At 45.5% G+C, this 19,211-nt stretch overlaps 1 protein-coding gene across 2 annotated transcripts in view; it reads left to right on the top strand.

Annotated features, from left to right (window-relative positions):
* Positions 1-19,211, top strand: part of gan (gigaxonin) — a 121,933-nt gene that overhangs the window by 40,293 nt on the left and 62,429 nt on the right. The window contains exons 4-8 of one of the 2 annotated variants that reach the window (XM_072517930.1): positions 5,074-5,288; positions 6,047-6,168; positions 7,395-7,504; positions 12,031-12,180; positions 15,102-15,238. In XM_072517930.1, coding sequence (XP_072374031.1) covers positions 5,074-5,288; positions 6,047-6,168; positions 7,395-7,504; positions 12,031-12,180; positions 15,102-15,238 — 734 coding nt within the window. Of the gene's footprint in view, positions 1-5,073; positions 5,289-6,046; positions 6,169-7,391; positions 7,505-12,030; positions 12,181-15,101; positions 15,239-19,211 lie in introns of both variants that reach the window. The other variant, XM_072517929.1, reaches the window with a different exon arrangement.

Genomic DNA, 19,211 nt, shown 5'->3' with positions numbered 1-19,211 from the left:
GGAGTGTTTTAAGAGATATTCATAAGCTGTAAGTAACAGGGCCCACCACTGTATCTGGGCGGAGACAATAGGAGGTATTGCTTTATCCACAAACCCTAATTTGGTCTTCATCAAAGTCCCAAAAAGGGCTTGTGGTCGGTCACGATCACAGCGCTTGCCATAGATGTACTGGTGAAATTTTTTTAAACCAAACACAACCGACAAGCCCTCTTTCTCAATTTGGGAGTACAATCGCCGTGCGTTGAGAGCGTCCTGGATGCATAGGCGATGAATCTTTCTAGTCCGTCTTTCCAACGGTGTGAATATACCATCCCAATCCTGTAAGATATTTTTTGCTTCTGAGAATTTTCAACTTCTACACACACAAATGCACAGGATGAGGAATATATTTCAGAAATGTGATATAGTGAAGGAGTACCATCATCTATTACTCAATAGACGTTGATTGTTTTTGTTTAGTTACCACCAGACAAGCTTTTGATATCTCGTGACACTTATACTGACAGTTCAATTAACAACATCCACATAATAAAACCAAGATTACTTCAAATAACCAGGAGCACTGCAAATAATAGCAATAAGAAAGTTTTCTAACCCGCGTTATGATATTACTAGATATCAAAAATACATGTTTGAAACTCCAATTCTGAATATTGAAAGAGGACATATATGTTCAAAATGTAAAAACGTTTGTGATCTGCAATTTCCTTAATTCCGATTTGTAATGCCCAATATATGTATTCATGTAGGATTCAATTCAAAAGTCAATCACTAGTGTGAAACTTCAATGTTGTACAATGGGGATCACTTTTCATCCAACCTAGATTCTAAAAGGGATTCAGTGACACTGGCACATTGCATATTGTAACTATGAGCAATGAATTTCACATTTGCATGTTGATCCTTGGGTTAAAAATTTTCTTCTAATCTCTCAAGATATCTTTGCTGAGACCATCTGACAGATATTGCCTGGCTTATGCTGTAGTTATTTTTGTGGCTCCCTGGTTTTCTGCTGTTACCTATCATGTACTGAAGGTGGCGACTCATGCTAGGATATCACTTTCCATTGCTGCCTGTTACCGTGCTCAAGTGGCCTTTCTTTCGAAAATGTCAAAAGACAGATAATCAATTAGTCATGAAACTTATCAGAAACATTGAAGTTAACATTTCTAAATAAATGTGCAGAGCAAACCCGGCTCCCAGTCTTGTGATAGACACCCGGCTCCCAGACGTGTGATAGACACCCGGCTCCCAGACGTGTGATAGACACCCAGCTCCCTGCAGAAATTGAACTATCTTCACTCAGTTCTTTTCCTTTTTTCCCAGGCTTCTGAAAAATTATTTCTCTCTCCTATGTTATAACCGGCACAGTATCGGTGAGCTATACAGCTGAGAGGGTATTTTTATTGTTTTCTGATAACTGCACTCCTCGAGTGTTAAGAAAGTCATGTATTCCATTCTGGGTTTTTTTCCCTGAATTTCTATTTCACCCTAGACTGATGGGCACTTCTTAGTTTGCGGAAGTAACCACCTCTGGCTGATTTTCAAAATTGAGCGAAAAGTATTAAAAATATAACCCAGAGTGCTCCTTTTGTCGATATATTGTCAATGTGGCGGTTGACTCTGAAACGCCCTCTGGGATGGGCAATAAATGCTGGTCCAGTCAGCGACACCCACATCCCATGAACAAATAAGGGGGGGGAAAAGATCCTCGCACTTGTAGGGCTACTAGAAAGGTTCAAACCTGCGTATGTTAGGTGGCCGATGATAAACAGTGTGCCTTCGAACCAGGATAGGTCGGAGTCACTTTGGAATTGAGGTGCTCTGAGATGAACCATCCTGCAAAGAAACATTGAAACCAAGTCATACTCCTGTGGCAGGCAGCTCCAGGGTACTGCTCAGGCTGCTTTGTTTAATAGTCTCCAGTTCAAACTGGATCCATCTTTCGGTCTAATATGCTAGATTCCTAATGCAGCAAATTTAGTTTGGTTGCAATGTGCATCCCGAGTCAATTAATAGAACCTGAAATTACAGACCAGTCACTCGAGGCTAAGATCCCTTCCACCAGTCTCCAGATAATGCTGCAAACTACTGTCCTGATGGTGTCCCTGAGGCTGGTCCCTGCTAATCTGCACCTAAATCCTCCTGTAACGTGACCCCGTAGGAAGAGTGCACTGAATATTGGTCAGATAGAAATCCAGCAGTGGGTGTTGATTGCATTGGCAGTTTGAGTTGGAGATATTTAAACAAGATGCGTGATAGGCACCCAGCTCCCAGATGTGTGATAGGCTCCCAGATGTGTGATAGGCACCCGGCTCCCAGATATGTGATAGGCACCCGGCGCCCAGATGTGTGATAGGCACCCGGCGCCCAGATGTGTGATAGGCACCCGGCTCCCAGATGTGTGATAGGCACCCGGTTCCCAGATGTGTGATAGGCACCCGGCTCCCAGATGTGTGATAGGCACCCGGCTCCCAGATGTGTGATAGACACCCGGCTGCCAGATGTGTGATAGACACCCGGCTCCCAGGCGCGTGATAGACACCCGGCTCCCAGATGTGTGATAGACACCCGGCTCCCAGGCGCGTGATAGACACCCGGCTCCCAGGCGCGTGATAGACACCCGCCTCCCAGGCGCGTGATAGACACCCGCCTCCCAGGCGTGTGATAGACACCCGCCTCCCAGGCGTGTGATAGACACCCGGCGCCCAGGCGTGTGATAGGCACCCGGCTCCCAGATGTGTGATAGGCACCCGGCTCCCAGATGTGTGATAGGCTCCCAGATGTGTGATAGGCACCCGGCTCCCAGATGTGTGATAGGCACCCGGCTCCCAGATGTGTGATAGGCACCCGGCTCCCAGATGTGTGATAGGCACCCGGCTCCCAGATGTGTGATAGGCACCCGGCTCCCAGATGTGTGATAGGCACCCGGCTCCCAGATCTGTGATAGGCACCCGGCTCCCAGATGTGTGATAGGCTCCCAGATGTGTGATAGGCACCCAGCTCCCAGATGTGTGATAGGCTCCCAGATGTGTGATAGGCACCCGGCTCCCAGATGTGTGATAGGCACCCGGCTCCCAGATGTGTGATAGGCACCCGGCTCCCAGATGTGTGATAGGCACCCGGCTCCCAGATGTGTGATAGGCACCCGGCTCCCAGATGTGTGATAGGCACCCGGCTCCCAGATGTGTGATAGGCACCCGGCTCCCAGATGTGTGATAGGCACCCGGCTCCCAGATGTGTGATAGGCACCCGGCTCCCAGATGTGTGATAGACACCCGGCTGCCAGATGTGTGATAGACACCCGGCTCCCAGGCGCGTGATAGACACCCGGCTCCCAGATGTGTGATAGACACCCGGCTCCCAGGCGCGTGATAGACACCCGGCTCCCAGGCGCGTGATAAACACCCGGCTCCCAGGCGCGTGATAGACACCCGCCTCCCAGGCGTGTGATAGACACCCGCCTCCCAGGCGTGTGATAGACACTCGGCGCCCAGGCGTGTGATAGGCACCCGGCTCCCAGATGTGTGATAGGCACCCGGCTCCCAGATGTGTGATAGGCTCCCAGATGTGTGATAGGCACCCGGCTCCCAGATGTGTGATAGGCACCCGGCTCCCAGATGTGTGATAGGCACCCGGCTCCCAGATGTGTGATAGGCACCCGGCTCCCAGATGTGTGATAGGCACCCGGCTCCCAGATGTGTGATAGGCACCCGGCTCCCAGATGTGTGATAGGCACCCGGCTCCCAGATGTGTGATAGGCACCCGGCTCCCAGATCTGTGATAGGCACCCGGCTCCCAGATGTGTGATAGGCTCCCAGATGTGTGATAGGCACCCAGCTCCCAGATGTGTGATAGGCTCCCAGATGTGTGATAGGCACCCGGCTCCCAGATGTGTGATAGGCACCCGGCTCCCAGATGTGTGATAGGCACCCGGCTCCCAGATGTGTGATAGGCACCCGGCTCCCAGATGTGTGATAGGCACCCGGCTCCCAGATGTGTGATAGGCACCCGGCTCCCAGATGTGTGATAGGCACCCGGCTCCCAGGCGCGTGATAGACACCCGGCTCCCAGGCGCGTGATAGACACCCGACTCCCAGGCGCGTGATCGACACCCGCCTCCCAGGCGCGTGATAGACACCCGCCTCCCAGGCGCGTGATAGACACCCGGCGCCCAGGCGCGTGATAGACACCCGGCTCCCAGGCGTGTGATAGACACCCGGCTCCCAGCCGTGTGATAGACACCCGGCTCCCAGCCGTGTGATAGACACCCGGCTCCCAGCCGTGTGATAGACACCCGGCTCCCAGCCGTGTGATAGACACCCGGCTCCCAGACGTGTGATAGGCACCCGGCTCCCAGACGTGTGATAGGCACCCGGCTCCCAGACGTGTGATAGGCACCCGGCTCCCAGACGTGTGATAGACACCCGGCTCCCAGCCGTGTGATAGACACCCGGCTCCCAGACGTGTGATAGGCACCCGGCTCCCAGACGTGTGATAGGCACCCGGCTCCCAGACGTGTGATAGGCACCCGGCTCCCAGACGTGTGATAGGCACCCGGCTCCCAGGCGTGTGATAGGCACCCGGCTCCCAGGCGTGTGATAGACACCCGGCTCCCAGGCGTGTGATAGACACCCGGCTCCCAGGCGTGTGATAGACACCCGGCTCCCAGGCGTGTGATAGACACCCGGCTCCCAGGCGTGTGATAGACACCCGGCTCCCAGGCGTGTGATAGACACCCGGCACCCAGGCGTGTGATAGACACCCGGCTCCCTGCAGAAATTGAACTATCTTCACTCAGTTCTTTTCCTTTTTTCCCAGGCTTCTGAAAAATTATTTCTCTCTCCTATGTTATAACATTCAATTTGGTGGTTGTTCCCAAGTCAAAATTTGCTCTGCACATTTATTTAGAAATGTTAACTTCAATGTTTCTGATAAGTTTCATGACTAATTGATTATCTGTCTTTTGACATTTTTTTAAACTGAAAATGTGGGGTTCGCTATTAGAAATTGGACAGTTGCAGAAAGGTGACATGTCAAATATTTAATGATGGGAAACTTTAATTATTTTAGGTTCATATGAAAGACGTGATGTCTGTGGTTTGGGTAAATGGCCTGGACCCCAGTTATCTGAGGGAGCAAATGCTGAATGAACCTGTGGTGCGTGAAATTGTCAAAGAGTGTACCAACATTCCCCTCAGCCAGAGAGAAGGAGAGGCTCAGCTGGCTACCTTCAAACCAAGAGGGTATTCCGAATGTATCGTGACAGTGGGTGGAGAAGAAAGGAGGTGAGTGGGGTTCAAATTAGCTGTCCATATTGTGACAAAGATGAGATGTGCAATTCTCAAAACTGTTTCTTCACCCCACTCCCATCACCACCCAAGCCTTGTAATAAGCAAAGAGTTTAATTTGTTTAGATGTAATTGTTATAAATGATCAATTGCGGTAAGCTTTAGTAGGCGTGGCACAGAGCATTACCGTGTACCACAGATGGTTGGACACGGGCTTGTGGCTGCTAAATACAATGTGGTGAGTGTTGAGAGAAAATTGGCTCAATTAAAACTGTTCCAACATGCAGCAAGGCAGGTACAAGGGAGAAAATGTCCTACCCACCATATCAGACATGGAATTGTGCATTACTTCAAGCAGAGTCAAAAGGGGGAATGGGAAATAAATCAATATTTTTATTCAATGATGCATGGCTAATAATTGTTTTGAGTTGTTTGAAATGGTTGACAGGAGATCATATGCTAAACATTTGAAGAAATATAGAAGTTCACAGCAATGGACAGGTCATTTGATTCATTCTGCTGCTGCTGTTCTCTGAAAGAGCTTTGCACTTCATCCTGGTTTTCTGCCCGATGAGTCATTTAAATGTTTATTTTTCAAAATTCATCCACTTCTCCATTAATAGTTTTGTATTCTACTTCCACCATTGTTTCTGGTAAGCATGCCATTCCTGACTAGCCTTTGTGTAAAATAAATAAGCACTTTTCCGAAGGTAAAAATATCTACATGTATTTATCAGTTCTTCATTATCCTTTAGTATGCGGAAACCTACAGCTGTGATGCGGTGTATGTGCCCATTATATGACCGTAACCGACAACTTTGGATAGAATTGGCCCCAATGAGTATTCCACGCATTAACCATGGAATATTGTCAGCAGGTAAGAATATAGCTGGTTTATAGCTTACCAGAGGCGATGCATTGCATCTGATAGAGCTTAAACCATTTGCCAATTAACGATTTATTTGGAAAGACCCACTCTGGCTTACCTGATACCATAATTATTTTGTACATAATTTCTGTATCAATAAAAATACATTGCATGCCTGAAATCCATTGAGCTTTTTCAGGGTTTTACATTAAAGCAACTAAAGAAGCAGGTCATGAAGAATCTTTTTAAAAACTGTAACGCAGGTTGAATCGTGGTTGCTAATGATGGGCTGGCTGTTGAACTCCCTGTGGTATTGGGTGTAACATGCATCATTTGAGTTCAACAGGCAACTATTTATTTGTATCCTCTTTGTTTGAAATTACTACAATAACTTAATGGTGGTGTATTTCCTTACCATGAGCCAAAAGAAAGCACTCCATCTTCAGGCCACTTTCAGAGATAGTTCCCTAACACATGTTACAAGTGTGTGAGGTTTGGATTAGTTGATTTGAACACCCACAAAATACTCCTTGAAACCACTTTATAAAACTGTTAGAAGCTCTAAGCAACTACTACAAAAGCTGGAAGTTGGCTGGGCCATTGATGCATGCTGTCAAAATTACTGTTATATTCTTGCCAGCAATCGAACTGCATTACTCAACAGAGGTCGATACTTTTTCTGTAAGAGGTGGCTTTGGCAAATTTCAGTCATTTTTCCCATTTGTGATGGTGTATCTTTGGGCCTTGTTTGCATAATGAAATGTATAAAAAGGTACTTCAAAGAAAATGAAAACAATAATAACCTCCGCAAAATCCTTTGCACAAGTCTAAACAATACCATTTGAATAAAGATTTCCACACTTATTTTCCCCACAGCTCCATGTAATTTTCTTTCTTTCATCCTGCTTGTTGATGATGCAATACTGTGAAATGTTCTGTCAGTGCCTATGGTTTGAGCTTTACAATTTACATGTCTTGCAATCACTGTTTGTCGATGTACCATTTGTCAATGTACTCTGTCGATTATACTTTTTGACTACTATGCACGTACTGTGTCCGTTCCCTTGGCCGCAGAAGAATACTTTTCACTGTACTTCGGTACATGTGACAAATCAATCAATCAAAATCAATCAATCCTGACAGGCAGAGAATCAGCACAGAAGGGTGGCAATGTTATTTCAAAGAATAGAGTTAGAATACTTAAAAATATATTTTTCTCTCTTTCACTGCAGAAGGGTTCCTCTTTGTACTGGGTGGCCAGGGTTCAGACAAAGTGACTTTAAGTTCAGGAGAGAAATATGACTCCGATACTAACTGCTGGAGCCCCATTCCTCCAATGAATGAGGTAAGTGTCTGCAAAGTTCAAAGTTGTCCAGGCTCCTGATTCACTGAATTGCATTTGATACTGATTCCTTGATAATTTTGTTTGTGTAATTAAAATTTATTGTGTTTGAGCTGTGCCAGTTTAGCAAAATTGTCTTTTTTAAAAGACCCTGAAGTAAAATTGGCAATTCTGCAGGGTCCGACATCTGAGTTTCGGTATTCTGACTATAACAGTTACTGTTTTTAGCCAGCAGATTTCAATTCCTCCATCCTACATTAGCAAAACACTTCCAACAAAGTAAGGAAGACATACTGTGTCCCCATAGTATGTTACATTTCCTTGATTTCTTTTACCTCTCTGCAGGCTTCAAATTTGGCAACCTTTGATGTCGTCAGCCATGTCATCCTCCTGTAATAGTTCTCCTGTGCACAGATCAGTGGAACTGTTCTACGCTGAGTCGCAAACACCCACCTCCTCATGTAAATGCTGACCCTTTGTGATATTATCTGTGAATATACAGTCGCTGCCACATGTAAGCTCATGGCAACCAGTTCTATTACCCACCTGTTCAACCTCTGTACTTTATTGGTGTTCTCAGACTGATTGATTGGTAGCCAGTCTGGATAAGTAAATATAGGGAAGCCTCAAAACATGGGCACTGTCACAGTCACAAACTTCCTAGCCTCTGCAAGACTCCATCCCTACTCCAGGTTAAACAGGATCGCTCAACATATCCTTCAAACCCCCTATCCTCTCCATTCCCGTACCAGTCTCCTCGAACAGGCGCCAGAATGTGGTGACTCGGGGCTTTTCACAATAACTTCATTGAAGCCTACTTGTGACAAGTGATTATTATTATTGTAAATCTTGCCAACTTCCAGCTCCTATATTTGCCTAACCTTGGCCAATCTACTGCTGAAACCCTCAGCTATGCTTTTTGTCGCCTCCAGACTCCATCTCTGAAATAATACAATCTCAGACCAAAGAGTGAGTGGTATTGGTGCTACTACAGGCACAGTGGCCTCTACAATTAGAAAGAAATTAAATTTTTCAGATAGGGTGTACGACTTAAGGTTTTGGGGTAAAACATCTCCCCCACTCCCCTGCTAGTAATTTTGAAAGAAAGTAGAAAGGTAGAGGAAGGAGAAGTGAGTTGTTGCATTGGGCTGGTTATGACATTTTTTGTATACTGTACTTGTGCTAGTTGTAGTCAGGTGAATGAGTGTCCCAGTATTTTATTCATTCAAAAGGTGTAAGCTTTGTTGGCTAGGCTAGCATCTATTGTCCATCCTAATTGCCCTTGAAAGTGGTGAGCTGCCTTCTTGAACTACTGCAGTCCATGTGGTGTAGGTACACCCACAATAACATTAGGAAGGGAGTTCCAGGATTTTGGCTCAGCGACAGTGAAGGAACAATATTTCCAAGTCAGGGTGGTGAGTGGCTTGGAGGGGAACTTCCAGGTGATGGTGTTCCATGCATCTGCTGACTTTGTCCTTCTAGGTTGTAGTGGTCGTTGGTTTGGAAGGTGCTGTTGAAGGACCCTTGGTGAGTTCCTGCAGTGCATCTTGTAAATGGCACACACTGCGGCTACTGTGTGTCGGTGGTGGAGGGAGTGAATGTTTGTGGATGGGGTGCCAATCAAGCAGACTGCTTTATCCTGGATGGTATCAAGCTTCTTGAATGTTGTTGGAACTGCATTCATCCAGGCAAATGGGGGGTATTCCATCATTCTCCTGACTTGTGCCTTGTAGATTGTGGACAGGCTTTGGGGAGTCGGGAGATGAGTTACTTACCACAGGATTCCTAACCACTGACCTGCTATTGTAGCCACAGGATTTAAAAGGCTAGTCCAGTACAGTTTCTGGTCAATGGTTACCCCCAGGGTGTTGATAGTGGGGGATTCAGCGATGGTAATTGTTAAGAACCCCGCTGATGTGACCTATAAGAGTGTCTCAAAACCCCAAAGGATAACTTGAAACACTACTTATTTCTGGTGTTTTTGGTATAATATGAGGAACAATGAGGAACCACACCGATCCTTATGTAAATAATGAATAAGAAATATCTATTAAAATAAAGGGGAAAAAAAATGTCAAAAAGGTAATATACACTATGACACTTGAGTATATTGATAACTTCCCTATATCTGCATGAGTCTCACCCCTACAACCCAAAGATGTGGAGAGTGAGGCGGATTAGCCACACTAAATTGCCCCTTAAAAATTCAATTGTATATTGATAATGAATCTCACCATTTTATCTGAAGTTAACTCTTCTCAAAATATACCCGCGTTCCCTGAACTCACTCAGACACCCCTTTTCCCAAGCAATATCTAATTTTAGTAACTCTAGGTCAAATCCAGCTAATATTTACCACTCAATAACTCTTAGGTAACCATGTCTGGGAAACATCTCTTCCTGGTTCAATGAAGGCATGAGGGGAATTTCTGCAATCTACCATGGCTCTAAATGTTAGATGGAACAGGCCTCCGTGGCTCAGAACTGGCCTAACTGACTGGATGGAGAACTAGCCTCCTTCCCCAATGAGGGTGCTATCAGTTATACTATTCAGTCTCTTTGTTATCCCACCCTATGGATTCGGCTGTCTATCCATCTCAAATTCCTTGCCTTTAGGAGTTGTCATTTGTATAACCCCACTGATCTCGGTAAACAATGTTTCTGATATGGTCGTTTGCATCTCAATGTCCCTGCTACTTTTATTACTGGGCAAATTGCATCTCATTATTCCACTAGCCACCTTTTAGTCCTGTTACTTGACTGTTGGTTTATTTTCATCTTCTTCAGTAACAAGGTTAACCTCCGTTAATTTTCCAAATTCCAATCATAATGCCAATGAATGTTAAGGGCCGATTCTCTCTTGTTGGAAATGGTATTTGCCTGGCACTTGTGCGTTGTGAATGTTACTTACCATTTGTCAGCCCAATGCTTGGATATTGTCTAGGTCTTACTGCTTTTAGATATTCACTGCTTCAGATTCTGAGGAGTCACGAATGGTGTTGAACGATGTGCAATCATCAGCAAACATCCCCACTTCTGACCTTATGATGGACGGAGGGTCATTGATAAAGCAACTGAAGTAGTTTGGCCTAGGACACTACACTGAGGAACTCCAGCACCGATTTCCTGAAGTTGAGATGACTTGAGTTTCACCAACCACAATCAACACTCTTTTTGATCTGTAGGGCTCTTTGATGCCACACTTGGTCACATGTGGCCTTAGTGTCAAAGGCAGCCACTTTCGCCTCCCCTCTGGCATTCAGCTCCTATTTTTGGCCATGTTTGAACCAAGGCTGTAATAAGGTCAGGAGCCAAGTAGCCCTGGTGGAACCCAAACTGAATGTCAGTGAGCAGGTTATTGCTAAGCAAGTGCCACTTTATAGCACTGTTGATGACCCCTTGCATCATTTTACTGATGATTGAGAGCAGATTAATGGACAGTAATTGGCTGGGTAGCATTTATCCTGTTTTTGTGTACCGGGCATTACTGGGTAGATTCCAGTGTTGTAGCTGTACTGGTTAGGTGTGTGACAAGTTCTGGACATCAAGTCTTCAGTACTTTTGCTGGAATGTTGTTGGGACACTTGGCCTTTGCAGTATCCAGTGTTTTCAACCATTTCTTGATATCATGTGGGGTGAATTGGATTGGCTGAAGTCTCATATCTGTGACGCTGGAGACCTTTGGAGCAGGTTTGCACAATTTAAAAGTTGGTCTTTGTTAATGCACATCTTTCCAGTCTGGATTTTGGCATTTGATCAAACCAGCAATAAAAAGAATTTAGTGGCCTAGAAAGTCTTTTAGCCTCCAATATGGTGGGCAGGGAACACAAACTCATTATGTATCCATCCATCATATTGGTAAAGGCCAGAGAGGGACATGAGGCCCTTTGCAGCTGCATGCCCCTAACGCCTGTTTGAAACCCCCAATGCAAGATTGAGTTGTCCTGCAGCAACTGTGGCTACTCTCATGAAGCCATGCCCAAATGTAATTGTATGGGTGATCTCTGAAGGGATTGTATGAATAGGTGATCTATAGATCACAATCAACTAGGTAAATTTTGATTTAAAAATTCATCTGAATGTAAAGATGGAAAGAAAAAGTGGTCCTCCAAACTTCCATTCATAGAAACCGGGCGGGCCACTACCGTCCACTCCTACCACTCAAACATCCCTATCGATAGCTGCTCCGATGTCACTCACTTGAGGTTAGTTGTGATGCAATCGCACATAATATTCAAGTTGCCTGTTGGTTTTGTGGATGTTTATTACCTCTCCGTGTAAACCATTGAAAATAATTTCTAAATGACCTATCATTTTAATATTTGGATTTTTCTTCAAGGACAAATTGCATTTAAATAGTACTTTTAATGTCGCAAAATGTCCAGCAACGAAGTGGTCATCTTTTAGAGTTCAGCATATTTCTGTTACTTTTACAGTTCCGGAAATCTTTTTTTTTTTTTTTCTGACCTTCCTCCTAAATGGTAATGATGAAATTAATTATTCAGTTTTAAACATGTATGTATTTTCAGGCAAGACACAATTTTGGAATAGTGGCAATCGATGGCGTTCTTTATATTCTGGGTGGTGAAGATGGTGAAAAGGAGCTATTATCAATGGAGGCCTATGATATTCACACTAAGACATGGACCAAGCAACCTAATATGACTATGGTTCGAAAGGTGAGTATTATTAATTTTGCTACATGGGGGCGGTGGACTGATCTTTGCTACAATATCCTGACTTGTGCAGGTACAGTGCAGCAGAGGTTGAAATTTTGTATGTACTTGTAAAATGCTCAGTCCCAGGATCAATTAATCTATTCCATTGAATTAAGTGATGTTATGGGACAAGCAATTTCTTTTTTTAAAAAAAATAATAATTTAGAGTACCCAATTCTTTTTTTTCTAATTAAGGGGCAATTTAGCATGGCCAATTCACACAGCAGGCACATCTTTGGGTTGTGGGGTTGAGACCCACGGGGAGACTGTGCAAACGCCACACGGACAGTGACCCGGGGCCGGGTTCGAAATTGGGTCCTCGGTGCCGTGAGGCAGTAGTGCTAACCACTGTGCCACCCTAGAAGCAATTTCTTTTTAAAAATAAATTTAGAGTATCCAATTATTTTTTTTCAATTAAGGTGCAATTTAGAATGGCCAAACCACCTATCTTGCACATCTTTGGGTTGTGGGGGCAAGACCCACGCAGACACAAAGTGAATGTGCAAATTCCACACAGACAGTGACCCAGGTCCAGGATCGAACCTGGGATCTCGCCGCCGTGAGGCAGCAGTGCTAACCACTGTGCCTCCATGCTACCCTAGGAGCAATTTCTTAATCTGCTGTGTACTGTTAGTCTTCTGCAAAAATGTAGAACTTTGTCTGGTGCATTGCCAAATAATGTAGCTAATAGAATGTATAAAAATAGGACAATGGGCTCCCTATAAACCATAAATTTCAACCAGCATTTCAAAGTTAGTTAGCTTTGTGGTTGAGTGAAAGTAAGCATCATTCATAACCAGAGCACATTGCAGGGTCAACAGTTTGATTTCTATCTGCTGATGATACATCATCAGTACTTATAATAAAACAGCCCTAAGTTGTTGATATTTGTTAAGGATGGTAACTAGCATGGTCCATCCCATTAAAACCCAGTTATTGTGTTGAACAATGTAGACTTGAGCATTTTGTAACACGTATTTGTATTAGGGTTTTCCCATTTTTACAAATAACACCACAAATCATCAGGATTGGTGCAGTACAGTATAAATGCTTCAACGTACATGAATACAGAAAAAGACAGAATGACAATACAGTTGGTTCCGCCCAAACATTAAACCCGGTGCGTTTGTTTGCACCAGGAGAAACGATATACGGATATACTGGAGAATGAGGGAAAAGAGGATAAAGTCATGAAAGCATGATAAACTGACGCGCATGTAGTGAATACTCAGCCGAGAGGATGTAGGATAAGAATTTTGCGCCAGGTCTGGGAGTGCACCAGGACACAGCTCCCCCAACTCTAATTGCACCAGAGGTAAAAATAGCACATTATAAGGTATTTTTCTCCGATAAAGATCTGCCTGTACCTGTGCAGGAGACGGTCAACAATTCCTGAACCCCAAGATAACAAAAATAAATACAGAAAAGATTTGTGAAGAAATTAGTTCTAAGAGAATATTTTACGTACAACCACCAGGCGCAACAAATCTCCAAAACCAGCACAATACAGAGCAATCACTATTCCATATATTTGTACAGAGGACCCGCAGATTTTCATACTTGTGGTGCAGATCAAAATCATGTCAGTGTCTCCCTCTCACTGACAGCAACAGGATGACCAGATACCAGGATACAGCCATGGACACCTGGCCCTATGGTGCATGCCCTCCTCCACAAGACAAAAAAAGGAAAAAGCGGAATGCACAAAACCTAGCTCAGCCTCCCAAGACAGAGAACATACAGTGCAGAAGGAGGCCATTCGGCCCATTGAGTCTGCACTGACCCACTTAAGCCCTCACTTCCACCCTATCCCCGTAACCCAATAACCCCTCCTAACCTTTTTTTTGTTTGGGACACTAAGGGCAATTTAGCATAGCCAATCCACCTAACCTGCACATCTTTGGACTGTGGGCGGAAACCGGAGCACCCGGAGGAAACCCACGCAGACACTGGGAGAGCGTGCAGACTCCGCACAGACAGTGACCCAGCGGGGAATCAAACCTGGGACCCTGGCGCTGTGAAGCCACAGTGCTATTCACTTGTGCTGCCTAGGCAACGAAGAACATCCCAATGAAAGGGAAACGACAGAATACTGCTCACATGGCCCAACACTGTGTATACTTGCATACACTAGCCAGCAACCCATAATACCCACATCATGCCAAGACTTGCTACACAAAGGAACTCACTCCTCTCCCCTCCAGGCAAATTAAAGTTACTGCTCTAGCGGATACATGATCTATCCGCAATTGGAGACGAGCAAGGATTCCATAGTCCCAACATTCAAAAATACAAAGGAGAAACACAAGACTGAAGATTCTCATTGGGGGCTTTGCTCATCCACACTGAGCCCATACCAACCACTTCTATTTACCCACCATCCTGTGGCGCTACTCATCTTCTGTATAAACGAAGTGAAGGATACCTAAAGCGTACTCTCTCCTTTGTAAAAGCAAGGATTACAGCACATGAAGGAAATAAAACACACTCGGTAAGTACTGCATAACCCAACACTACCAAATCCAGGACAGTGCTAGTGAATCACTTGCCAACATTTATTGACACATTTGGCCAAAGAGCCTGGGTACTTCTGACACTGATAAACTGTAGAAATCAATACCTTTGGAATATGGGATATTGACGAAAACTGGAAGAAGGCAGGAAAGCAAAAACAAAATGCACGTATAATAACACTTTCTGACCCCTGCAGCTAATTTAGATATGCACACCTTATCAAAAGTGGAGAAATTCAGCCGATTCACTAATTTAACATTCCAGGACATGTTCGCAGATTTCTCTAAAGAAATAGCTGGCTTTGTTTTGAAATTCAGGGTAGATGTTGAAAGGTTGAATTTTCCACATTTCCATCTGGTTTCTAACAGATTGGCTGCTATGCAGCTATGAAGAAGAAGATTTATGCAATGGGTGGTGGCTCATATGGAAAATTGTTTGAATCTGTTGAGTGCTATGATCCTAAGACCCAGCAGTGGACTGCAATCTGCCCATTGAAAGAAAAAAGGTTAGTGACTAATCCACTTTTTTTTCAAAATTGGTCATTGTATTAAAATGGCAATTTATGTTTTGATGAGCAATTATCTGCTCAATGATTTGATTGGTTTAATGAGAGAAGCCAAAACAGTTCTTTTTCCACAAACCACCGTGGCCAACTTCATGTGAAGAAACTCGATCAGTCCAAATGCATTTTGCTTGCTGTTAATGTCAAGCAAATGAAAACAACACTGCGAGCCTCACTGGTGAATTAACTTTTAATTGAATCGAACAGAACAATGTGGTGCAATTGTATTAATCCTTTGCTAACTACTTCTGGTGGAATTTTAAATAAGAATTGGTGGCACTAAAGCGATGATTGCATTGCAGAAAGCTGAACAGTGTGTTATAGATTCTGCTGTAGTGTCCCTTGTGTATAGTTTGGCATAGCTTTTTTTGGAAGAGGCTGCACCTGGGATTGCCAGGAAGTGAGTCTTCCTGAAAACTTCAGACTGACGCAACAACCGCTCTGCAAAAAGGGAGTTTCACCATTAACACCCAGTTTTAAAATATCAACATGAATTAATGATTTGATGCCCTGCCTGTTTTCCTTGATAGTTTTGAAGGTGGAAAATATTTGTTTAAACGATCAGTGAAATCTCATTAGAGGAAGCTGGCTGAGGAGAGTTGCTGAGTTTAACAATAGAAGTGAACCGCATTAAAATAAATAACCTTTATTGTCACAAGTAGGCTTACATTAGCACCGCAATGAAGTTACTGTGAAAGCCCCTAATCGCCACATTCCGGCACCTGTTCGGGTGCAAAGGGAGAATTCAGAATTCTCAGCTGGTACGGGAATTGAACTCGCGCTGCTGGCCTTGTTCTGCATCACAAACCAGCTGTCTAGCCCACTGAGCTAAACCAGCCCTGCAAAACCATTAACTTGGACAGAAGAGATTGTGATTAGCACATAATGAGAATTCTTTGTTAATGTAAATATAAATCCCTCTTCAAAACGCTTCCAATTATCTGTAATTATCACTGTTTAAATTAAAAATTTCTCAGGCTTAAGTTCTGGTGCTACGTCTTTCTTTTTTTGAAAAATATTTTATTGGAGGTATTTTGAAATATATACAGAACAGAAATGAGCAAACAACAACAGTAAACCATACACAATTAACATGATTTCTTCTCTTTCCGCCCCCCCCCCCCCCAAACCATCACTGACAACCCCCACCCCCAGTTTCTACAGCTCCACGTCCTGCCAGCACAGCAAGATCCATCTCCGGGCAATCAGGGAGGCAAAGGCTGCCACATCAGCCTCTCTCCCCACCTGTACTCCAGGATCCTCCCCAAATATCCGCCACCCATGGGCTCTGCATTGCCCCCACTCCCAAACTCTTCAACATTACAGTCGCAAACTCTTTCAAGAACCCCTGCAACCTTAGACATGTCCCTGCACGCCGCCCACACCTATCTTCCGCCCCTGGAAAAAGCCAGCTCATCTGAGACCCTGTCATATGAACCCGCTGCAACCCCTTAAACTGTGCGAGACTCAGTCTTGCAAGGGCGAGTTTATCCTCCACAGAGCCTTGCTCCACACCCCAACTTGCATCGCCCTTCCCAACTACTCCCACTTGCACCTGATCTCCTCCACCGGGGCACCCTCCTCCTTCATCAGCTCCCCATATATATCTGACACCTTGCCCTCGCCTATCTCCTCATCGGACAGAAACTTGACATGTAGTGCTGGAAATGACAGCTGTAGGAATGAACCCAATTGTTCCCACAAGAAGTCCCTCACCTGAACCCATACCCCTTTGGCATCAAGTACACCACCTCAAGCTCCTCCAATTCTGCAAACTTGCCCCAACAAACAGGTCCCCAAAATACTCTATCCCCAACCACCCCACTCCGAAACTTCACTTCCAGCCCCACCAAAACAAACCTGTGGTTGCCGCAAACGGGCGCTCACAGGGATTTGCCTTCCATCCGATGGTGCTGCTGACATTGGTTCCACATCCTCAATGCTGATACCACCATGGGACTCGTGGAATAACTGGCCGGCGAGAACGGAAGAGGTGCCAACAATAGCGCCCTCAGACTGGTCCCTTTACACAAAGCCTCCTCCATCCGTCCCCACACCGACCTCTCCTCCACCGCCCCTTCCAATCCAGAGCGGTGTCCACTCCTAATAATAATTCTGCAGACTCGGCAGCGCCAGCTCTCTTTCTCCCCTCCCCCTCTCCCCTCCTGGTCCAGGGAATCTAACCCGCCCACACGAACACCAGTGTCATCTTATTCACCCTACTAAAAAAAGACTTGGGCACGAAAATCGGGAGATTCTGAAACAAGAGCCAAACCATTGGCAGCACCAACATCTTTATCGACCGCCCACCTCCTAAAATCTTCCTTCAATCCCTCCACCAGCTTTGTCAGATTCAACTTGTGCAGCTGGGCCCAGCTCTGTGCCACATGTATCGTAAGATAACAAAAGCTCGCCCCTACCAAGCGAAACGACCTTCCTTAAACTAACACCCCCCCACCCCAATCCCCAGGCATTGATCGGGAATACCTCACTTTTCCCATATTAAACTTGTACCCCGAAAAAAGACTGAACTCTCCCAAGATCCCCTAAATCCTGTCACAGAATCATAGAATTTACAGTGCAGAAGGAGGCCATTTGGCCCATTGAGTCTGCACCGGTCCTTGGAAAGAGCACCCTACCTAAGCCCAATCCTCCACCCTATCCCAGTAACCCCACCAAACCTTTTTCTTTCTTGGACACTAAGAGCAATTTAGCATGGCTAATCCACATAACTTGTACATCTTTGGACTGAGAGGAAACCGGAGCACCCGGAGGAAACCCACACAGACACTGAGAACGTGCAGACTGCACAGACAGTGACCCAAGCCGGGAATCGAACCTGGGACTCTGGAGCTGTGAAGCAACAGTGCTAACCAATGTGCTACCATGCCGCCTATTTTGTTTAACCAGGTTCACACACACATCAAGAGGTTATCAGCGTATAAAGAGACTTGATGCTCCACCACCCCTTCACTGCCCGCCACCCCCACGAAGACCTAAGTGCCATTGACAAGGTTCAATTGCTAGGGCAAAGAGCAAAGGGGAGAGTGGGTAACCCTGCCTCGTCCCCTGGTGCTACCCAAAATACTCTGAATTGTTGCTATTGGTCCAAACACTTGCCTTAGGGGCCGTAAGCAACAATCTCACCCAGCCGACAAACTCCTGCCCAAACCCAAACTACCCCAGCACCTCTAATAAATACAGCCACTGCATTCAGTCAAATGCCTTCTCCACGTCCATACGCAAAGTCACCTCCACTTGCCTTCTGTCGAGGGCATCATTATCACATTCAATAACCTACGAACATTGGCCAATAGCTGCCGCCCCTTCACGAGCCCTGTCTGGTCCTCCCTTATCACCCTCGACACACAATTCTCTGTCTGCACCGCCAGCACTTTTGCCAATAGCTTTGCACCCACATTTAACAATGATATCAGGCGGTATGACCCACACTGCTCAAGGTCTTTGACTTTCTTTAAAATGAGCGAGACAGATGCTTGATACAGTGTAGGGGGAAGCTCACCCCTCCCCACCGACTCATTGTACATCTCTTCTAACAGTGGCCCCAGCTCTGACACAAACCTCTTATAAAACTCCACAGGGAACCTGTCTGGGTCCAGGGCCTTCCCCAACTGCATTGCCCCATGTAATCCATCACTTCCCCAGACCAAGCAGGGCCCTCAGCCCCTGTACCCTCGCCTCATCCACCCTCGAAAATTCCAGCTCATCCAGCTGAAGGTAGTATATCGGGCGCACTGTACAAAATCAAGGATGAGCGTGCTGTTCAAGGGGGTGGAGGATGTCTGTAAGCGGTGTGGGAAGGGCACTGCGAATCATGTACATCTGTTTTGGACCTGCCCGAAGCTGGAAAGGTTTTGGAGAACGGTGTTCAGCACTATCTCTGGAGTCTTGCATG

The sequence above is a fragment of the Scyliorhinus torazame genome, chromosome 10 (genome assembly GCF_047496885.1).
Source record: "Scyliorhinus torazame isolate Kashiwa2021f chromosome 10, sScyTor2.1, whole genome shotgun sequence".
In the NCBI taxonomy this organism is placed as follows: Eukaryota; Metazoa; Chordata; class Chondrichthyes; order Carcharhiniformes; family Scyliorhinidae; genus Scyliorhinus; species Scyliorhinus torazame.
The sequence above is the reverse complement of the archived record's forward strand: the minus strand, read 5'-3'. Positions and strand labels throughout refer to the sequence as shown.